At 39.8% G+C, this 21,791-nt stretch overlaps 2 protein-coding genes across 4 annotated transcripts in view; one reads left to right on the forward strand and one right to left on the reverse strand.

The window, feature by feature from the left end:
- RBL1 (RB transcriptional corepressor like 1) overlaps positions 1-21,791 on the reverse strand; it is an 85,307-nt gene that overhangs the window by 36,852 nt on the left and 26,664 nt on the right. For all 3 annotated transcript variants that reach the window (XM_039479781.2, XM_074406496.1, XM_074406497.1), the window contains 6 exons: positions 21,545-21,657; positions 20,597-20,700; positions 11,973-12,110; positions 9,269-9,433; positions 5,634-5,766; positions 581-847 (listed from right to left, as the gene is read on the reverse strand). In XM_039479781.2, coding sequence (XP_039335715.1) covers positions 581-847; positions 5,634-5,766; positions 9,269-9,433; positions 11,973-12,110; positions 20,597-20,700; positions 21,545-21,657 — 920 coding nt within the window. The remainder of the gene's footprint in view (positions 1-580; positions 848-5,633; positions 5,767-9,268; positions 9,434-11,972; positions 12,111-20,596; positions 20,701-21,544; positions 21,658-21,791) is intronic.
- Positions 13,388-14,604, forward strand: LOC120367916 (ubiquitin-ribosomal protein eS31 fusion protein-like). The gene is made up of 2 exons (XM_039479705.1): positions 13,388-13,429; positions 14,128-14,604. Exons 1-2 carry the CDS (start codon positions 13,388-13,390, stop codon positions 14,602-14,604), a joined length of 519 nt encoding a protein of 172 aa, XP_039335639.1.

Raw genomic sequence — 21,791 nt, forward strand, 5'->3', positions numbered from 1 at the left:
GGATGCAGAGAGCTGAGATCATGCTGCTGCACTCCAACCTGGGTGACAGAGTAAGACCCTGTCCCAGAAAAAAAAAAAAAAAAAGAAAAAGTAAAGTAAGTCTAAACAAACAAATAGTAAATTTACGTAATTTGAAAATTTAAAAAGCACTATAGGTTTAAAACAAAAGAAAAGGTGTAGTACAGAGGATTTACAGGGCAGTGAAACTACCCTGTATGGAGCTACAGTGACAGATATGTGTCATTATACATTCTCAAAATCAAACTATTCAACACCAAGAATGAACTCTAATGTAAACTATGGGCTTTGGGTAATGTGTCAATGTGGGTTCATCAACTGTAACAAATGTAGCACTCTGGTGTGGGAAGATGGGAATATGAGAAATATCTGTACCTTCTTCTGAATTTTGCTGTGAATATACAACTGCTCTAAAAAAAATCAAATCTATTAAAAAAAGAAAAAAGTATAGGTTCAAGAAAAAAATGAGTTAGGAAAAACCACGTGATCTAATCCAGTAAGACATTACTTAAATTTTTATCCAACTCAGAAAAAATAGAAAACAAATGCATTAAAACGCTACCATGTAATGGAACTGTAACTTTATGTCCTGCTGTTCCTGTCACTGGGGCTGTGGCCATTGTTAGAAGAGTTTGACCAGGTAAAACTGATATATTTTCAGCGGCAATACTTGAAGAAGGAGCGATTTTCAATTTTGTTCCTTCTGTTATGATCTTGTCCATAAGCATTTCCTTTGGGGGGTCTTCGCCAAAGAGTCTTCTCTTAGCACTCCCTGCAGTAGGAGAACTGTAGCGTTCATGGACAGGAATTGGAGACAATGGTTGCATATCTAAAAATAAATAAATTAATTAATTAAAAACAGAAATGTATTCTAAAATAATAAATTAGATTTACTCATTCACTCAATACATTAGGTTTACTCATTCATAATGAGTTACTATGCTGGGCATTAGCTAGACATGAATAACATAGCCTTTGCCCTCATGGAGTATGAAGTCTTCTGGGAGAAAGAGGCATAAAATAACTCATTACATATAAAATGTGAAAATTATGATCACTCATCTTCCTGGTTTCTTGAACCTCTGCCTATATTAAAAGAGCAAAACATTAAGGATAAAGTAGCGGTTGAGAGGTAGAATGATTTAAGCACTAAATTTTAGTAGTAGTCCAATATCTCCCAATCTTACCTAGTAAAGAGCACCTGAGAAGAAGGGAAGAAAAGCAAAAATCAGTAATTTGAGTTGCAGTTTTACCCCTTCATGCATATTTGCACTCCAAGCAGCTTAAGGCAGTAGTTGTGGCTTTCTGATTTAATAGATATGGAATCATCTTTAATAAATTCGTCAGAAGATATGAGTAAAGATGATATAAATCTGCTTATCTTGCCTTAATCTGAGGATTGGCAGTAGTGTGATCAAAAATAAAGTAAAGATTATGGATTTTGCCTCTCTTCCTGTACTATCCTTTCACAGGATCTGCTTTCCATTCCTCCTCTATCAGCTGCACGGGTTTTTCTAGCCCCTTACAACCCTACATCTTTGCTACATCTTTTCCCACAATTCTTCCCTCAACCTTACAGGTAGGTCAATAATATGCTTTTAAAGCAAAAGTATTTATTTATGAGATGGAGTCTCGCTCTGTTGTCCAGGCTGGAGTGCAGTGGCACAATCTTGGCTTACTGTGACCTCTGCCTCCTGGTTTCCAGAGATTATCCTGCCTCAGACTCCCAAATAGCTGGGACTACAGATGCACGCCACTATGGCTGTTAATTTTTCTATTTTTAGTAGAGACGGGGTTTTGCCATGTTGGCCATGTTGGTCTTGAACTGCTGACGTCGGCCTGCCTTGGCTGGGATTACAAGTGTGAACCACTGTGCTTGGCCTTCATTATTTATTTTTACATTCACTAGATAATTAGACAGTCATGTAATCTATTTTCAAAACATGCTTAAAAGGTATTAAAATGACCCCTAGCAATGATTTAGAAGCTCTCTGTATTAGTGAGATAACTGGGGAAATAGTTACGGTTTAATAAAAATCTTCCCATAATTCTTGGGCTTATGAAAGTAGCTTCCACTGTCTTCAGTAAACAAGTGGAAATTTCTATAGTAGTTTCCATACTCCGTTACAAGAGTCCATCTTAATGCCCTATAACTAAGAAATCCACACGAGCCCCTGAATCTAACTAGGCAGTGACAATTCAATGGAAGACTTGAGTTGAAGCCATAAAGTAGCTGCAAATCCCTTGAAATGATCTCTTCTTAGCACAGTACTGGAAAAGCTATGGTGGATATTCAATAAGAATGTAATGAATATATAAATGAAAAGCTAATCCAAATTTAGAAAGAAACATGACAATTTGCCAAGGTACAGAAAAAATGTTCACTTGGTTATAAATTACATGAGAGGAAGGTGGCAAGCACAGTTTAAACTATTCTTGGTAAGTTTTTAAAAAAGAAAACAGGGCCGGGCGTGGTGGCTCAAGCCTGTAATCCCAGCACTATGGGAGGCTGAGGCAGGTGAATCACGAGGTCAGGAGATCGAGACCATCCTGGTCAACACGGTGAAACCCTGTCTCTACTAAAAATACAAAAAATTAGCTGGGCATGGTGGCGTGTGCCTGTAATCCCAGCTACTCAGGAGGCTGAGGCAGGAGAATTGCCTGAACCCAGGAGGCGGAGGTTGCGGTGAGCCGAGATCGCGCCATTGCACTCCAGCCTGGGTAACAAGAGCGAAACTCCATCTCAAAAAAAAAAAAAAAAAAAAAAAAGAAAACAGGCCAGGCATGGTGGCTCAAGCCTGTAATCCCAGCACTTTGGGATGCCGAGGTAGACACATCACAAGGTTAGGAGATCAAGACCATCCTGGCCAACATGGTAAAACTCCATCTCTACTAAAAATACAAAAAAATAAGCTGGGCGTGGTGATGCATGCCTGTAGTCCCAGCTGCTTGGGAGGCTGAGGTGGGAGAATTGCTTGAACTCAGGAGGCAGAGATTGCAGTGAGCTAAGATTGTGTCACTGCACTACAGCCTAGGCAACAGTGTTAGACTCTGTCTCAAAAAAAAAAAAAAAGAAAAAAAGAAAAAAAAAAAAGAAAAGAATTCTCAATACTTCCAAAGTTTTAAATTACAGTATACCAAATATTTTTACTATTTTTTCCATTTCTGTAAACATTAACAACTGACAGTAAAAAGAGTTTTTCTTTTTTTTTTTTTTAACCTTTTGTCAAGATTGGTAAAGGTCAAAATGAAGTGAGCCTAACAGACTCCATCTTAAATGTGAGCCTGACCAACTCCATCTTAGCCTCACCTTCCCTGCCAGTCCCCCTTCGGGTGCATAGCTGGGTCACGCTATACCCAGGACCTTGTAACCGTTGTAACCACATCCTGCTTGGCAATTCCCCCTTAGTAACCAACAATCATGAGAACCATTTACCTCCTGGTAACCAGCTCCCCCTTCTAACTTGCTTGTTTTGCTTCTGCAAAATTCCACTTCAGCTAGGCTCCTCCTCCCCTCCCTAAAAATGGGTTAAAGACTTTACCTCCCCTTCATCGGGGTCAAGAGGTTTTTGAGTGTGAAATGACTCTTGGCCGCCGGCAATAAAGGACACTCAATGGAAACACAGAGAATAGCACTTTCCTTCTAACTTGCTTGGGTATAACAAAAAAACAATTGTAATTATTCCCACTGATTAAAATTACTTAGTATTCACATCTTGTGCAATCTTTTTTTTTTTTTTTTTTTTGAGATAGAGTCTCACTCTGTTGCCCAGGCTGGAGTGCAGTGGTGCGATCTCAGCTCTCGCAACCTCTGCCTCCTGGGTTCAGGGTTCAAGCAACTATCCTGCCTTAGCCTCCCAAGTAGCTGGGACTACAGGCATGCACCACCATGCCCAGCTAATTTTTTGTACTTTTAGTAAAGATGGGGTTTCACTGTGTTGCCCAGGCTGATCTTGAACTTCGGAGCTCAGGCAATCCACCCACCTCGGCCTCCCAAGGTGCTAGGATTATAGGCATACAGGAGTGAGCCACCGAACCCGGCCTTTTTTTTTTTTTTTTTTTTTTGAGATGTAGTCTTGCTCTGTTGCTGGAGTGCAGTGGTGCAATTTTGACTCACTGTAACCTCCACCTCTCAGGTTCAAGCAATTCTCCTGCCTTAGCCTTCCAAGTAGCTGGGATTACAGGTGCCCACCATCATGCCCAGCTAATTTTTGTATTTTTAGTAGAGATGGAGTTTCACCATGTTGGACAGTCTGGTCTTGAACTCCCGACCTCAGGTGATCCCCCCGCCTTGGCCTTCCAAAGTGCTCGAATTACAGGCATAAGCCACCATGTCTGGCCTGTAATCGCTTTTATGATCCTGCATTGCATGTAAAGCAAAGATTGCAGACAGATAGACAAACATACATACACAATGACACAGACTCCAAAAATGGGTGTACCGTACTATGTAACCTGAATACTTGTTCATCTAAGATTTGTTAAAGGATACTATGTGGTCAGGAGATTTTAACTGATTTTTCAAAATCCAAGAGCTGTATAACCCACAAGATGCACACATCAGCTTGCTATGTCACAAGAGAAAATAAGGAAGAATGAATTAAAATCTTTCCATTGGTAAGTCTCAAAATGAACTATTTTAAGAGTATAAATAAGTAGTTTATTAGATGAACTTAAGCATTCCAAAGAGAATAAGAATTCTGTTTTGCTTTAAATGTTTTTCTACTGGGAGAAATAGGCAAAGGAAGAAAATAAATTTGGGAAATTTGGAAAAGTAGGTATTTAGTTTAGTGATATACTTTGGCTGTGTCCCCACCCAAATCTCATCTTAAATTGTAGTTCCCATAATTCCCATGTGTCGTGGGCGGTAACTGAATCATGGGGGCAGGTCTTTCCCATGCTGTTCTCCAGATAATGAATAAGTCTCATGAGATCTCGTGGTTTTGTAAAGGGGAGTTCTACTGCACAAGCTCTCTTGCCTGCTGTCATGTAAGACTTGCCTTTGCTCTTCCTTTGCCTTCCACCATAATTATGAGGCCTCCCCAGCCATTTGGAACTGTGAGTAAATTAAACCTCTTTCCTTCATAAATTACCCAGCTTCAGGTATGCCTTTATTAGCAGTGCCAGAACAGATTAATATACTTATCTTTTTTTTCTTTCTTATTTTTCTTTTTTTCTGGGCGGGGGTTGGGGGGAATGGGGGGCGGGGTCTCACTATTCTGCCCAGGCTGGACTCCAACACACAATCCTCAATCCTCCTGCCTCAGCCTCCTGAGTAGCTAGGACTACAGAAAGATGCCATCATGCCTGATTTTAGCTTATTTAAACAGTTTCCCATTAGCATTCAGGAAAGATTACATACATTTATTAAATAAACTACATTTAAAATTCTATTAATATAGTATACACTATAGTACATAATATATATATAATAGTGTATAATATAGTATATAATGAGCTACACAGGGGTGCTAGCACAAGCATCAAGCTCCTTTTCAAATCCTGATAAAGAAATCTGATTTCTGAATAACATACTCACAAGATTTAAAATTTTCTCTCTCAAAAAAAAAAAGACCTTTGTTACTTTTTTGTTACTCTCCCAATGTTGAACCTACCTCTTCGAAGACTCCCACTGTCAGTTCGAACTTCCTTGACTCTTGGATGCACTAGAGGAGACACTGGCATCATGGGAAGATGTCCCTGTACATTTCCTCCATTTCCTGTTTCAAAGTTATTTGGGAATATAACCTGTGGAAAACAAAAACCCTCTGCTTTACATACAGATAAACTCACTGATTAAAACTTAGGAAAAAAATTTTTCAAGGCTGGGCGCGGTGGCTCAAGCCTGTAATCCCAGCACTTTGGGAGGCCGAGGCGGGTGGATAACGAGGTCAAGAGATCAAGACCATCCTGGTCAACATGGTGAAACCCCATCTCTAGTAAAAATACAAAAAAAAAATTAGCTGGGCATGGTGGCACGTGCCTGTAATCCCAGCTACTCAGGAGGCTGAGGCAGGAGAATTGCCTGAACCCAGGAGGCGGAGGTTGCGGTGAGCCGAGATCACGCCATTGCACTCCAGCCTGGGTAACAAAGAGCGAAACTCCGTCTCAAAAAAAAAAAAAAAAAAATTTTTCTTTTTTTTTTTTTTTTGAGATGTAGTCTCAGTCTGTCACCCAGGCTGGAGTACAGTGGCATGATCCTGGCTCATTGCAACCTCTACCCACTAGGTTCAAGTGATTCTCTTGCCTCAGCGTTCCAAGTAGCTGGGATTACAGGCATGTGCCATCACGCCCAGCTGATTTTTATATTTTTAGTAGAGATAGAGTTTCGCCACATTGGCTAGGCTGGTATTGAACTCCTGACCTCAGGTGATCTACCCAACTCAGCCTCCCAAAGTGCTGGGATTAGAGGTATGAGCTACTGTGCCTGGTCAAAAAAATGTTTTCTTAACTTTTAAAAAAATATTTTATTTCCCTTTCTCATGTCTTCACAAAATACAACTTGGATAAAGTGCTCAAGTGATAATGTTAACAAACTTAAAAAAAGAGTTCATTTCTTTAAACCTTATAATTCATATAGGTAAGTTATCGACCACTAGAACTAAACCTATGAGGTAGGCAATATCACTCTCCATTTAGGGATGTGAAAATTGAGGATCTGAATGTGAAATTTGCCAAAAGTCACACAACTACTAAGTTGTAAGAGCAAAGGCTTCAATACTGATGCTTCTTAAAATAAAGTTTTTTTTAAACTTGAAGGAGTTTGAAGTTCTTCAAGGGAAATAAACTGATGAATACTGAAGAGAGCCCAATAAATTATAGTCTTCTGCAAAAGACCAAAGAAGCATGGAAGAGAGATTTCAAGAAACCATCTTCTTTTCAATTCTTCCTGGCCTTGGACAGTTCTAGTAGTTTGGGATTAGGGAAAAATTCAGGAAGATTAAGGAAGTACATAAGGAGACAAAACAAAAGAGAATCAAAAGATAGGAGTTACAAAAGAGTAACAGAAGTAGGGAAAAAAAAAACCACCTCAATTTCTCACATGATACTACTATTAAAAATGTAATTTCTGTGTACAACGTTGGGCACACATTTTTTATTTTTAATTAATTAATTACTTTATTTATTTATTTTTAAGACAGAGTCTCGTTCTGTTGCCCAGGCTGGAGTGCAGTGGTGCAATCTCAGCTCACTGCAATCTCTGCCTCCCAGGTTGAAGCAATTCTCCTGTCTCAGCCTCTCAAGTAGCTGGGATTATAGGCGTGTGCCATCAAACCCAGCTAATTTTTTGTATTTTTAATACAGAAGGGGTTTCACTATGTTGGCCAGCCTGATCTTGTACTCCTGATCTCAGGCAATCTACCAGTCTTGGCCTCTTAAAGTGCTGGGATTATAGGCGTGAGCCACCGAGCCTGGCCTCTATTTTTCATTGAATTCTAAATACCATGAATGAAAAGTGTTCAATCTTTACAGAGAAATTAGAAAAATTTTAAATAAATTTAATAGTTTCTTAGACATGACGCAAAAAGCACAACAAGCAAAAGAAAAAATATCTAAATTGGACATCATCAAAATTAAAAATTTTTGCATTCCAAAGACACCACCAAGAAAGTGAAAAGACAGCCTAGAAAATGGGAGAAAAGTTTTGCAAATCATTTATCTGACAAGGGATTTGTATCTAGAATATATGAAAAACTTCTATAACTCGATAATAAAAAGACAATTAAAAAAATGGGCAAAAGATCTGAATGAACATTTCTCCAAAGACACGCAAACAGCTTATAAGCACATAAGATGTTGATCATCATTAGCCACCAGGGAAATGCAAACCAAAACCACAATGAGACATTACTTTACACCTACTAGAATGGCTAGAATTAAAAAGGCAGATAATAACAAGCATTAGCTTGTTATTAAAAAAAATTAAAAAGGCAGATAATAACAAGGATATGAAGAAATTGGAATCTTTCTACCCTGTCGCTGGGAACAATAAAATGGTGCAGCATCTTTAAAAAACAGTCTGACAGTTTCCAAAAAGCTTAAACAGAGTCACCATATGAACCTGCAACTCTACTCCAAGAAAAATGAAAACATATGTTTACCCAAAAACTTGTGCCTGAATGTTCACAGCAGCATCATTCACAATAGCCAAAGTGGGTTAGGTACAGTGGCTCATGCCTGTAATCCAGCACTTTGGGAAACTGAGGTGGGAGGATCGCTTGGGCCCAGGAATTCAAAACTAGCCTGGACAACATAGGGAGATCCCATTTCTACAAAGCCACAAAAATTAGCCAGGTGTGATGGTGTAGGAAGCTGAGAGGAGAAGATCACTTGTGCCTCATAGGTCAAGGCTGCAGTGAGCCATGATGGCGCCACTGCACTCCTGCCTGGGTGACAGAGTGAGACCCTGTCTCAAAAAAAAAAAAAAAAAAGTCAAAAGGTGGAAACAACTCAAATGTTTATCAACTGATGAATCAATAAATAAAATGTAGCATCCACACAATGGAATATTACTTGGCAAAAAAAGGAAATAAGCCAGATGTGGTGACTCACACTCACAGTTCCAGCACTTTGGGAGGCCAAGACAAGAGGATTACTTGAGCTCAGGGGTTTGAGATCACCCTGTGCAACATGGCAAGACCCTGTATCTACACACAGAAAAACAAACAACAACAACAAAATTAGCTGGGTGTAGGTGTTGGTGGTAGGTGCCTGCGGTCTTAGCTACTTGGGAGAGTAAGGCAGAAGGACCACTTGGGCCCAGGAAGTTGAGGGTGCAGTCAGTGAGCCACGTTTGTGCCACTGCACACCAGCCTCAGCAACAGAACGAAACCCTGCCTTAAAAAAAAAAAAAAAGGAAATGAAATTCTCATACATTCTACAACATAGATGAACCTTAAAAACATTATAATGAGTGACAGAAGCCCAGTCACAAAGGACTACATTTTTATGATTCCATTTATATGAAATGTCTAGAACAGGCAGATTTATGGAAACAGAAGGCAGATCAGTGGTTACTTGGAGCTAGAGAGAAGACATAGGGGTAGGGAAGTGATAGCCCAAGGATGTAGGTTTCTTATTGAAGTGATGAATATATTCTAAAATTGTGGTTATGGCTGCACCTATCTATTTATATACTAAAGCCACTGAACTGTATACTTAAAATGGGTGAACTGTATGGTATATGATTTATCTCTGAATAAAGCTGTTATTTTTTAATGACAGGATTATCAGCCTCGCCCAGACTCACTTCTTCACAGGTAGGAACTTTGTTTGTAGAAACCTGGAGAGCCTCCCACAGTGCAGAATTGTGACTCCATGCTAAACTCTCCAAAATCTGTTCTTCAATGCTGTTAAGGTGTTTCACCATGTCCCTTGAGAGCCCTTCTTCTGAGCGGATCACCACCTCAATAACCTGCAGAAGAGAAAGTTGAGAAGGCAATGTGGTTTCAAGCAGTTAGTTCTAGTCTGGACTTGCATGTAGGACTACCTGTGGCCTTATTCTTTTTTTTTTTGAGATGGAGTCTCTCTGTTGCCCAGGCTGGAGGGCAGCAGCACAATCCTGGCTCACTACAACCTCCACCTCCTGGGTTCAAGCAATTCTCCTGCCTCAACCTGAATAGCTGGGATTGCAGGCGTGCACCACCACGCCCAGCTAATTTTTGTATTTTTAGTAGAGACGGGGTTTCATCATGTTGGTCAGCTTGGTCTTGAACTCCTGACCTCTTGATCCACCCGCCTTGGCCTCCCAAAGTGCTGGGATTACTGGTGTGAGCCACTGCACCCAGCCTTTTTTTTTTTTTTTTGAGATGGCGCTTCCCTCTGTTGCCCAGGTTGAAGTGCAGTGGTGTGTTCTCGGCTCACTGCAACCTCTGCCTCCCAGGTTAAAGCAATTCTCTTGCCTCAACCTCCCAAGTAGTTGGGATTACAGAAGCCCATCACCATACCCAGCTAATTTTTGTAGTTTTTAGTAGAGATGGGGTTTCACCATATTAACCAGGCAGGTCTCAAACTCTTGACCTCAGGTGATCTACCCACCTCTGTCTCCTAAAGTGCTGGGATTACAGGCGTGAACCACCGCACCTGACCGCGGTGTGGCCTTAAATTCTGTGGCACAGAACCAAAGTCATCGTTGAACTGTAATTCTGTGGCTTACTAACATCTTCTAATTTACAAAGGAGCTTTTAGGGTCTTTGAAATATTTTCACATACATTTCTGTTTTTCACGTTTTATTTTATAAATGAAAAACTGAGGCAATGACAGGTGGAAACTGGTCAACAGCCCAATAGTGGGAAAAGTCAGGTCCTGGGTTCCAAGTCTAGTTCTATTTTGAATGTACTGCTCCTTTCCAGACTATTTATCTCACTCACTCAAAATAACAGAATGAATAAACTATTTAAAGTGACTTTGCTTATGTACAGTGCAGTTCTATTTTAATAAGGGAAATATCTAGAATAAAGTTTATATAAACAGAAATACCAATTGTAACATAATTGTTAATAATTAGATTATGATGTAGGACTTTAATAGTCACATTTATATTTATTTTATGATTTTCTTCAATGAGCACATACCATTTATGTGGTTTAAAAAAATAAAGGCATTTGGCTTCTTGAATAAAATAAGGATGTTACAAATAAAAACAAATTACTATGCCACAAATAACTTTTGCCATTAGGCAAAACTAAATCTTTCCTAATTGCAAAAGCTAAATATATACATTAACATTAAATTAAGTACATAAAATCACTTCTCCCTAAGAAACCTAAAAATACTTTAATCGCACTCAACAATTCACAGATAAGCTTTCCAGTGATCTGCATTTTCTACAACTTTAACTCAGGCATACTTTAGGTATAAAAATTTAACTCTTGAAACCAATTTTTCTATCATTAGTAGTTTGAAAAGTAGCCTAGATGCCTAATATTAACTAAATCATACCAAGAAGCATAACAGTAGCATTAGTCTTCAATTCAGATACTAAGTAACATTAAACGTTATTGACTGTGATGACTACATGTTACTGAGGGTGATGGAGTTCAATAGCTGTGACCTCTGTTTTATTTTGAAAAGGTTAATAAAAATAGTTCTAGCAAGAAAAACAAAGGCAAGTGAGATTCATTCATAAATATGGAAAATTTGAAGTTAAAAGTACTAGTTCCAGGTCACATTTTGAAGTCTATAATAAAAAAGGAACTGAAGCTATAAGACTGACTTAATTTACTGACACTCTCACTCTCTCTCTCTCTTTTTTTGAGATGGAGTTTCGCTCTTGTTACCCAGGCTGGAGTGCAATGGCACAATCTCGGCTCACCACAACCTCCGCCTCCCGGGTTCAGGCAATTCTCCTGCCTCAGCCTCCTGAGTAGCTGGGATTACACGCACGCGCCACCATGCCCAGCTAATTTTTTGTATTTTTAGTAGAGACAGGGTTTCATCATGTTGGCAAGGATGGTCTCGATCTCTTGACCTTGTGATCCACCCGCCTCGGCCTCCCAAAGTGCTGGGATTACAGGCTTGAGCCACCGCGCCTGGCCTCTCTCTCTTTTTTTATTTGAAACAGGGTCTTGCTCAGGTGCCCAGGCTGGAGTGTGGTGGCACAATCATAACTCACTGTAACCTCAAACTCCTGGACTCAAGCCATCTTCCAGCCTCAGTTTCCCAAAGTGCTAGGATTACAGGTGTGAGCCACTGCATGCTCAACCCTCTCTTGTGTTCTTGATTTCATCCAAAAGGAATATTTATTTTCTTTTCTTTGAGATGAAATTTTGCTCGTCACCCAGGCTGGAGTGCAATGGTGTGGTCTCCACTCACTGCAAACCTCTACCTCCCAGGTTCAAGCAATTCTCTTGCCTCACATTTGGAAACATTTTGCAGATGTCACAACAGTGCTTTTCTTCAACACTAAGATAAATACAATGTTTCTGCAACAGAACTTTTGTTTTCATCTCACCTTATAAAAGTAAAATGGTTGCAAGTTGAGAATTTCAATAATCCAAGGAAAAGTACGAGGTGAGCTATAGGCAAAGAGCACAATTTCCAAACAACAAGCCATCAAGGAATAATGAAATATATCTTGCTCTAAAAGAAGCTGGGGGAAGAGAAAGACCACAGTTTAATATTTTACAGCAATTTCAGTCTTTGCCATTCTATAAAGAAAACTATAGAAACAACAAAAAAAATACCTTGTGCAAATTTTATTATGCTAGATTACTGGAGATAAAAATTTGAGTTTTCAAACTGCTAAAGTCTTCCTATAATACCTAATCGTGCTCAGTAGTAGGTCATAAATTTAAATGAGATGTACATAACAATCTGCTTTGAAATCTGAACAAATAATAAAAGTCAATAGTCCCATCAAGAGAAAAGCATTAGAATTGGTTCTTTTTTTTCTTAATGACAGTTAATTGTTTTATCAACATAAAAGTTTATTTATCAAAACACAGAAAGGTAATATGCCACAGTTTAGACAAAAGTGTTCAGAAAACATTTCACTGAGAATATAAAAATCCTGCTTTACTACTAAGTTTAATACAAGTTTTTCAGTTTTAAAAATGGTGTTTGGTGTCTTCTTTCTTTCAAATATCACCCCAGATTGGTCGGGTGTGGTGGCTCACACCTGTAAGCCCAGCATTTTTGGAGGCTGAGGTGAGCGGACTGCTTAAGGTCAGGAGTTCAAGACCAGCTTTGCCAACGTGGTGAAACCCTGTCTCTACTAAAAATACAAAAATTAGCTGGGTGTGGTGGTGCATGCCTGTAATCCCAGCTATTCAGGAGGCTGAGGCAGTGGAACCACTTAAACTTGAGAGGCAGAGGTTGCAGTGAGCCAAGATCACCCCGTCCCAGATGGGGCGACAGAGTGAGACTCAGTCTCAAAAACAAACAAACAAAACCCCAAAACCAAGTATCACCCCACATCAAGAGAGGATGAGAAACAGAAACTCCATCATCAGTAAAACTAGGCATCATCTGTAACTGTAAATCACAATATATGAAGGATGACAGATTACTCAGCAGAAGGCACAATGGTCAAGCATAAGGACCTGCGGAGAGATAAAACAAATGAATCTGCTCTAATACACAGCAACTGAGGACACAGGCAGAATGGGAAGTGGGGGTAAGGCAGTGGATGGGTGATCTGAAAGTCTTAGAATCCTCAGGTCCCTGCACAACCTCTATTCTGTCTGCACAGGAATCTACAGAATTATTCTCTAGGGAAATTGAACTAGAGACTCAAAGGTAGAGAACACCAGTCACAGGAAAGACTAGGGTTTTAGGTGAAAAAGTCTGAAGACTGAACCACGAGACCAAATTTTCCTTCCTTCTTCTGATCCACATCACCAACGGCCAGGCAAGAGATTTACAAATATGTCTCTGGAGGAATTGAGAGATTCCAGGAAAGTCTCATGGGTACTGGCAGATAAGAGTCTCTAATACTAAGTGATCACCTGAGGTCAATGGATTTTTATTTCTACTCTTGAAATAAAACAGCTTTGAAACAAACTTTTACTGCCTCATTCACAGAGCTCTGAAAATAAGTTTTTAGTGCCTCAAATATAAGTGAACCAAGAATTATCCGACATTTGAAGAAAACCTCTTAACTGAAAAACACAGGTCAAAACAAACAGAAAAGCGAGGTGTACCAGCATGCACCTGTAGTCCGAGCTACTTGGGAAGCTGAGGCAGGAGGATCACTTGAACCCAGGAGTTTGAGACCAGCCTAGGAAACATAGCAAGACACCATTTTATTTAAAAAAAAAAAAAAAAAAAAAAAAAAAAGCCAGGCACAGTGGCTCACGCCTGTAATCCCAACACTTTAGGAGGCTGAGGCAGGCAGATTACCTGAGATCAGGAGTTTGAGACCAGCCTGGCCAACATGGTGAAACCCCATCTCTACCAAAAAATATAAAAATTAGCCAGGTGTGGTGGCATACGCCTGTAATCCCAGCTACTCAGGAGGTTGAGGCAGGAGAAGCATTTGAGCCCAGGAGACAGAGGTTGCAGTGAGCTGAGATCATACCACTCTACTGGGCGACAGAGTAAGGCTTTGTCTTCCTCCACCGACCCCCACCCCCACACACAAATTAAAGATCTGCCATCTGCAAAAGCACATTTTTGTGAAAACCCTTACAGGGAAGACCATCACCCTCAAGGTTGAAACCCTGGATATGACAGAAAGTGTAAAAGCTGAAATCCAGGATAAGGAAGGAATTCCTCCTGATCAGCAAAGGCTGATCTTTGCTGGCAAGCAACTGGAAGGTGGATGTACTTTGTCTGACTACAACATTCAAAAGGAGTCTACTCTTCATCTTGTGTTGAGACTTCCTGGTGGTGGTAAGAAAAGGAAGAAGTCTTACACCACTCCCAAGAAGAATAAGCACGAAAGAAAGAAGGTTCAGCTGGCTGTCCTGAAATATAAAGTGGATGAGAATGGCAAAATTAGTCGCCTTCGTCGAGAGTACCCTTCTGATGAATGTGGTGTTGGAGCATTTATGACAAGCCACTTTAACAGACATTATTGTGACAAATGTGGTCTGACTTACTGCTTCAACAAACCAGAAGATAAGTGTGCATTAGTTAATTAAAGACATGAACATTAAAAATATTTTTTTTTTTAATCCTGGGATTATAGGTGTGAGCCACCACACCCAGCCTTTTTTCTCTCTTTTTAAAAAATATTTTTAATTAGAGCCGGGCATGGGAGGCTGAGGCAGGAGAATCACTTGAACCTGGGAGGCAGAGGTTGCAGTGAGCCGAGATTGTACCATTGCACTCCAGCCTGGGCAACAAGAGAAAACTCTACCTTAAAAAAAAAGAAAGAAAGAAAGAAAAGAAAAGAAAAGAAAAGAGAGAGAGATAGAAATGAGGAAAAATTCAGGAGAAACAGAGATGAAGCCGGCAAGATAAGAAAATTTCAAGTAAATCTAAATTAATAACTTTAGAGAACAAGAAAGAGAAATGAAAATATAGTTGAAATTAAAAGTTCATTGGGACTAGATGAAAAGTTGAGTAAATATCTTTAAAAGTAGAATAAGGCTGGCACAATGGGAGGCCGAGGCAGGTAGATCATCTGAGGTCAGGAGTTCAAGACCAGCCTGGAGCCTGGCCAACATGGTGAAACCCCATCTCTATTAAAAAATACAAAAAAAATTAGCCAGGTGTGGTGGCAGGCACCTGTAATCCCAGCTACTCGGGAGGCTGAGGCAGAGAGTTGCTTGAACCCAGGAGGCAGAGTTTGCAACGAGCTGAGATCATGCCATTGCACTCCAGCCTGGGTGACAAGAGCAAGACTCCGTCTCAAAAAATAAAATAAAATAAAAAGCAGAATAAAAGAGATTAAGAAAATGAAAACTAAGAGAAGGAATTCAGAAGATCAATACAGAAGTTCCATCATCTGAAAAATAAAAGTTCCAGAAAGATAAATCAGTGGGCAATACATCATCTAAGAAGTAACACAATAAAATGACCAAGAACTGCAGGACATAAATTTCTAAACAGGCAACTCAGTGGGAATGACAAACACATGAATTAAAAAAACACAGTAAGACATATTTTTTATACATGTAAGAACATCAGTGATAAAAGAAAGACACTGAAATATTCCAGAAACAAAAAACAAGTCACATAGTACTAAATGGGAATGAGAATGTCACTGGACTTCTCATTAGTAACACTGGAATCTGTAACAGAAAATAATGCAACAATGCCTTCAAAATCATAAAGGAAAGTAAGTGTCAATCTTTTTTTAACTTAATTTTTTGTTTTTAGGGATAGGGTCTTACCATGTTGCCTAGGTTAGAGTACAGTAGCTATTCACAGTATAATCATTCTACACAGTACACATACAGTACACAGTGTATTACAATCTCAAACTCCTGGGCTCCAGCAATCCTCTTGACTCAGCCTCCCACCAATCTTGCTTTTTTTTTTTTTGAGACAAAGTTTCGCTTTTGTTGCCCAGGCTGGAGTGCAATGGAATGATGTTGGCTAATCGCAACCTCTGCCTCCTGGGTTCAAACGATCCTGCCTTAGCCTCTCCCAAGTAGCTGGGATTACAGGCATGTGCCACTATGCCTAATTTTATAATTTTTAGTAGAGATGGGGTTACACCATGTTGGTCAGGCTGGTCCTGAATTCCTGACCTAAGGTGATCTACCTGCCAAGGTCTCCTAAAGTGCTGGGATTACAGGTATGAGCCACTGCACCTGGCCTCTCCCACCAATCTTGAATTCTGTACACATACAACTATCAACCAAATGTGATTCTAAAATAAAAGGACTTATGCAAAATCTTTAAAAAGGGACTTTAGGTGAGGTAAGGTTTCTATACTTAAATTGGTAAAATGGCTATACAAAACATCTATACAAAAAAAACTTTACAAGGCTCTAAAAAATGTTCGAGTAACCCACAAGAAGGCAAGAAAAAGACAAAAAAAAAAAAAAGAGTGAGAACAAACAGAAAACAAAAAAATGGCAGACTTAAACTTTAACATAACGATTACTAAATGTAAGTCATCTAAATTTACTAATTAAATGACAGAGATTAGCACAGATTAGGAAAAAAAAAACCAAAAACCATTACCCAACTACATATTGACTATAAGAAATTCAACAGTCACTTGAAAAAGGATGGAAAAAGATATACCACAGAAACATTAATTAAAAGAAGGTAGGAGTGGCTATACATAAACATCAGGTAGATTCAGAGCAAAAAAAATTTACAAGAGACAGAGAGGAACATTTTATTTATTTTATTTTATTTTAATTTTTTGAGATGGAGTCTCACTTGGTTGCCCATGCTGGAGTGCAGTGGTGAGATCTCAGCTCACCCCACCTCTGCCTCCTGGGTTTAAGCAATTCTCCTTCCTCAGCCTCCCAAGTAGCTGGGACTACAGGCGTGCACCACCATGCCTGGCTAAATTTTGTATTTTCAGTAGAGATGGAGTTTCACTATGTTGGTCAGGCTTGTCTTGAACTCCTGACCTCATGATCTGCCCGCCTTGGCGTCCCAAAGTGCAAGGATTACAGGCATGAGCCACTGTGCATGGCCTTATTTATTTATTTATTTATTTATTTATTTATTTATTTATTTTGAGATGCAGTCTTGCTTTGTCTTCCAGTGGTGTGATCTCGGCTTACTGCAACCTCTGCCTCCCCGGCTCAAGCGCTTCTCCTGCCTCAGCCTCCCGAGTAGCTGGGATTACAGGTACCTGCCACCACACCTGGTTAATTTTTGTTTTATTTATTTATTTTTATTTATTTTTTTGAGATGCAGTCTCACTCTGTTGCCAGGCTGGAGTACGCTGGCATGATCTTGACTCACTGTAACCTCCGCCTCCTAGGTTCAAGCAATTCTCCTGTCTCAGTCTCCTGAGTATCCAGGACTATGAGCGTGTGCCACCACGCCTGGCTAATTTTTGTATTTTTAGTTGAGACAGGGTTTTGCCATGTTGGTCAGGCTTGTCTTGAACTCCTGACCTCAGGTGATCCACCCGCCACAGCCTCCCAAAGTGTTGGGATTAGAGATGTGAACCACCACACCTGGCCTTCTGTATTTTTAGTAGAGATGGTGTTTCACCATGTTGGCCAGGCTGGTCTTGAACTCTTGACCTTAGATGATCCACCTGCCTTGATCTCCCAAAGTGCTGGGATTACAGTTTGAGCCACTGGGCCTGGCCAGAGAGGAACACTTCATAATGATTAAAGAGTCAATTCATCAAGAAGACAGAGAGCAATCCTAAACGTGTAAGCATCAAACAACAGAGCTTCAAAATTTGTGGAGAAAAGCTGATAGACTTGAAAGAAATAGACAAATCTACAATTATACATGGACACTTCAACATCCTCTGTCAACAATGGTTGTAACAACTAGACAGGAAATCATCAAGAATATAAAATAACAACATCAACCAACAAGATTTAATTGACATTTACAGAATGCTCCATTCTTCAATAGCAGAATACAGCAGGTCCTTGAATAACATTTCGCTCAACATCATTTTGTTATAACAATGAAAAATGATGGATGCCCTGCTGGGGCCACTGTATGAAATGTGCACATTCTCCCATGTCTGCATGAGCTCTCTCTGGGAACTCTTGTTTCTTCTTAGACTCCAAAGCTGTGTACATTAGCTTAATTGGAAATATCTAAATTGTGACAGTATAAATGGGTGTGTGATGAAATGGTGTCCTGTCTAGGGTTGGGTCTTGCCTTTCGTCCTTAGCTGCTGAGGTAGGCTCTAGCCACTTATGACTCTGAACAGGAATAACTGGATAAATAATAATCTTCCTTATTTTTATTAATCTTTCTCTTATTTCAATGTTTAACATTTTAAGTGTTTTGTCTCTATTTAGAAGTTTGATTATGTTTTTGTGAACAGACATATGCCATATGAACTTAAACTCTTGTTTATATCAGTTAGCTTATGGTAAAATTGGTTTCATTATGACATTTTGCTTAAAGTCAGTTTCCAAGAACCTACTGACAAGGTTAAATATGAGGATTTACCGTATACATTCTTTATAAGTGGCCACAGAATGTTCACCAAGATAAACCATATTCTTGGGTACAAAATAACTTTAACACATTGAAAAGAACTGAATTCATACAGTGTGTAAAATTGGAAAACAGTAAAGGCTGAGAGGAGTAAGTGTAACTAACTATAAAGGGGTAACAGGAGGGAGATCTTTAACAGTTTAGTATCTTGATTTTTGTGATGGTTATATAATTTATGTGTATGAAACAATTATACACATATATGTACATTGTTTCAATGTCAATTCCCCAGTTTTGATACTGTAGTATATAAAATTGCAACCATTAGGGAAACTGAATATAAGATATGTGGAACTTCTCTGTAGAATTTTTGCAACTTTCTGGGAATCTATTATTATTTCAAAATAAAAAGTTTAAAATTTACTTCTTTTGGCCAGGCTCAGTGGCTCATGGCTGTTATCCTAGCACGTTGGGAGGTCGAGATGGGCAGATCACTTGAGGTCAGAATATTGAGACCAGCCTGGCCAACATTGTGAAACTCCATCTCTACTAAAAATACAAAAATTAGCCAGGCATGGTGGGGGACACCTGTAACTCCAGCTACTTGGGAGGCTGAGGCATGAGAATCGCTGGAACCCAGGAGAGAGGTGATAGTGAGCTGAGATCGTGCCACTGTACTCCAGCCTGGGTGACAGAGCAAGAGTCAATTCTCAAAAAAATAAAAAATTACTTCTTTCTCAGGAAGCCATGGGAGTGCATGTACCATCAAGAAGTTAATGTAAACCATGAAAGAGAAAGACACAGAATCTGAAGCCAACACAGAAAAGATATGAAAAAAATTTCCAGGTAAAAACAAAGAGAAATTCTATTACCATACTTATGCAGCATCCTTAACACATCAACCTGTTGTTTCTATTGGGATAGAAAGTTAGAAGACTCTAAGAGTAACTACAGAGGAAAAGAATGAAGGAGGAAACAAACATGATAGGTTTGAATTTGTAGAAAAATTTTTTTACAAGGCTTATTGGAGACAGTGGTCTGACTTGGTCAAATAGTTAAAGAAAAATAAACAATTAAAAAAAAAAAACCAATCTGTCACAGTGGCTCACACTTGTAATCCCAGCACTTTGGGAGGCTGAAGTGAATAGATCACCTGAGGTTGGGAGCTTGAAACCAGCCTGGCCAACATGGCAAAACCCTATCTCTACTAAAAATACAAAAATTAGCCAGGCATGGTGGCGCGTGCCTGTAATCCCAGCTGCTAAGGAGGCTGAAACAGGAGAATCGCTTAAACTTGGAATGCAGGGGCTGTGGTGAGCCGAGATCACACCATTGCACTCTAGCCTGGGCAACAAGTGTGAAACTCTGCCTCAAAACAAAACAAAACAAATTAAAAAAACCAAACAACTGGCCGGGCGCGGTGGCTCAAGCCTGTAATCCCTGCACTTTGGGAGGCCGAGGCGGGTGGATCACGAGGTCAAGAGATCGAGATCATCCCGGTCAACATGATGAAACCCCGTCTCTACTAAAAATACAAAAAAATTAGCTGGGCATGGTGGCGCGTGCCTGTAATCCCAGCTACTCAGGAGGCTGAGGCAGGAGAATTGCCTGAACCCAGGAGGCGGAGGTTGCGGTGAGCCGAGATCGCGCCATTGCACTCCAGCCTGGGCAACAAGAGGGAAACTCCGTCTCAAAAAAAAAAAAAAAAAAAAAAAAAAAAAAAACCAAACAACAAAAAACCCCCCACCATTTTATAATCCCAAATCCTTTAAAGGTACGGACAAACGTCTTAATTATCAGTTGCTTTAGCATGTGGAGGGGGGACTCATTGTCAGTAGCTTGGAATGAAGAACAAAAAGACAAAAGAAGGACATTGATGTGTACTAAAGATGAACTTCATGTTATTTCACATTTCCGCCTAGATGTGATTAGCTTTATGTGCTAAAGTCAACTAAATGTCATCCTGTTCAAGTTTGCCATAGACTGCTGAACCCCACAATGCCTTATAGTACCTCTCAAAACACTGCTTCCACACTACGACTTTTGGGCCTTGCCAGTATCTTGGAGAGTGGATTTACTTACTGACATGTCCATTCCATGAAGTCTTCGTGTTTCCTGAACCATTATAGTCTCTAATATTTTATAATACAAAATTTCTGCCAGCTTTAGTCTGTTTACAGCAAAGTCTATGGGAGAAATACAGACAAAACACGTGTTAATGAATTTTACTTGTTAAGGACTGCAAAGTAAAAATTATATATACACTTAAATCTGATACATTAAGAATAGCAGGGCATGGCTGGGTCCGGGTGCGGTGGCTCACCCCTGTAATCCCAGCGCTTTGGAAGGCCAAGGTGGGCAGATCACGAGCTCAGGAGATTGAGACCATCCTGGCTAACATGGTGAAACCCCATCACTACTAAAAATACAAAAAATTAGCTAGGTGTGGTGGCATGCGCCTGTAGTTCCAGCTACTCGGGAGGCTGAGGCAGGAAAATTGCTCGAACCTGGGAGGTGGAGGTTGCAGTGAGCCCAAATCATACCACTACACTCCAGTCTGGGCGACAGAGCAAGACCCCATCTCAAAAAAAAAAAAAAAAAAAAAAAAGAATAGCAATAGCAGGGCAGATCAGGAGTGGTGGCTCATGTCTGTAATCCTAGTGCTTTGGGAGGCTTAGATGGGCTGATCACCTGAGGTCAGGAGTTCGAGACCAGCCTGACCAACATGGTGAAACCCCGACTCTACTAAAAATCCAAAAGTAGCCGGGTATGGTAGCAGGCACCTGTAATCCCAGAGACTTGAGAGGCTGAGGCAAGAGAATCACTTGAACCCAGGAGGAGGAGGTTGCAGTGAGTTGAGATTGTGCCATTGCACTCCAGCCTGGGCAACAAGAGTGAAACTCTGTCTTAAAAGAAAAAAAAAAAAAGAAATAAGAATAGCAGCAGGGCAGGAAAAAACTAGAATTCCTAATTTTTGGGGGTGGGTTACTTACTTTCAATGTTATGACAACTTTAGTTTTCTTTTCTTACCTATGTGAGATCCTGGCTGTTCATCTGTTGATTGAGTATAGTGTTGGCAGAAAGTCTCTCCTATTCCTTTTAATATTTTCATAATATTTTCCATAGGATTACGCACACAAGACCTACAAAATACAAGAGGAATCTAATTACCAAAAACAAACAAACAAACAAACAAAAAAACAACAAAAAAAAACCCCACACCAGAGTACTAACATGCCTTTTTTCTTTTCTTTTTTTTGAGATAGAGTTTCGCTCT

This window comes from Saimiri boliviensis, chromosome 9 (genome assembly GCF_048565385.1).
Source record: "Saimiri boliviensis isolate mSaiBol1 chromosome 9, mSaiBol1.pri, whole genome shotgun sequence".
In the NCBI taxonomy this organism is placed as follows: Eukaryota; Metazoa; Chordata; class Mammalia; order Primates; family Cebidae; genus Saimiri; species Saimiri boliviensis.

Coding starts and splice junctions, on each gene's coding strand:
- LOC120367916 (XM_039479705.1), top strand. CDS start 13,388: ATGTCTCTGGAGGAATTGAGAGATTCCAGGAAAGTCTCATGG. Junction 13,430..14,127: donor ATTCCAGGAAAGTCTCATGG/GTACTGGCAGAT, acceptor CATCTGCAAAAG/CACATTTTTGTGAAAACCCT.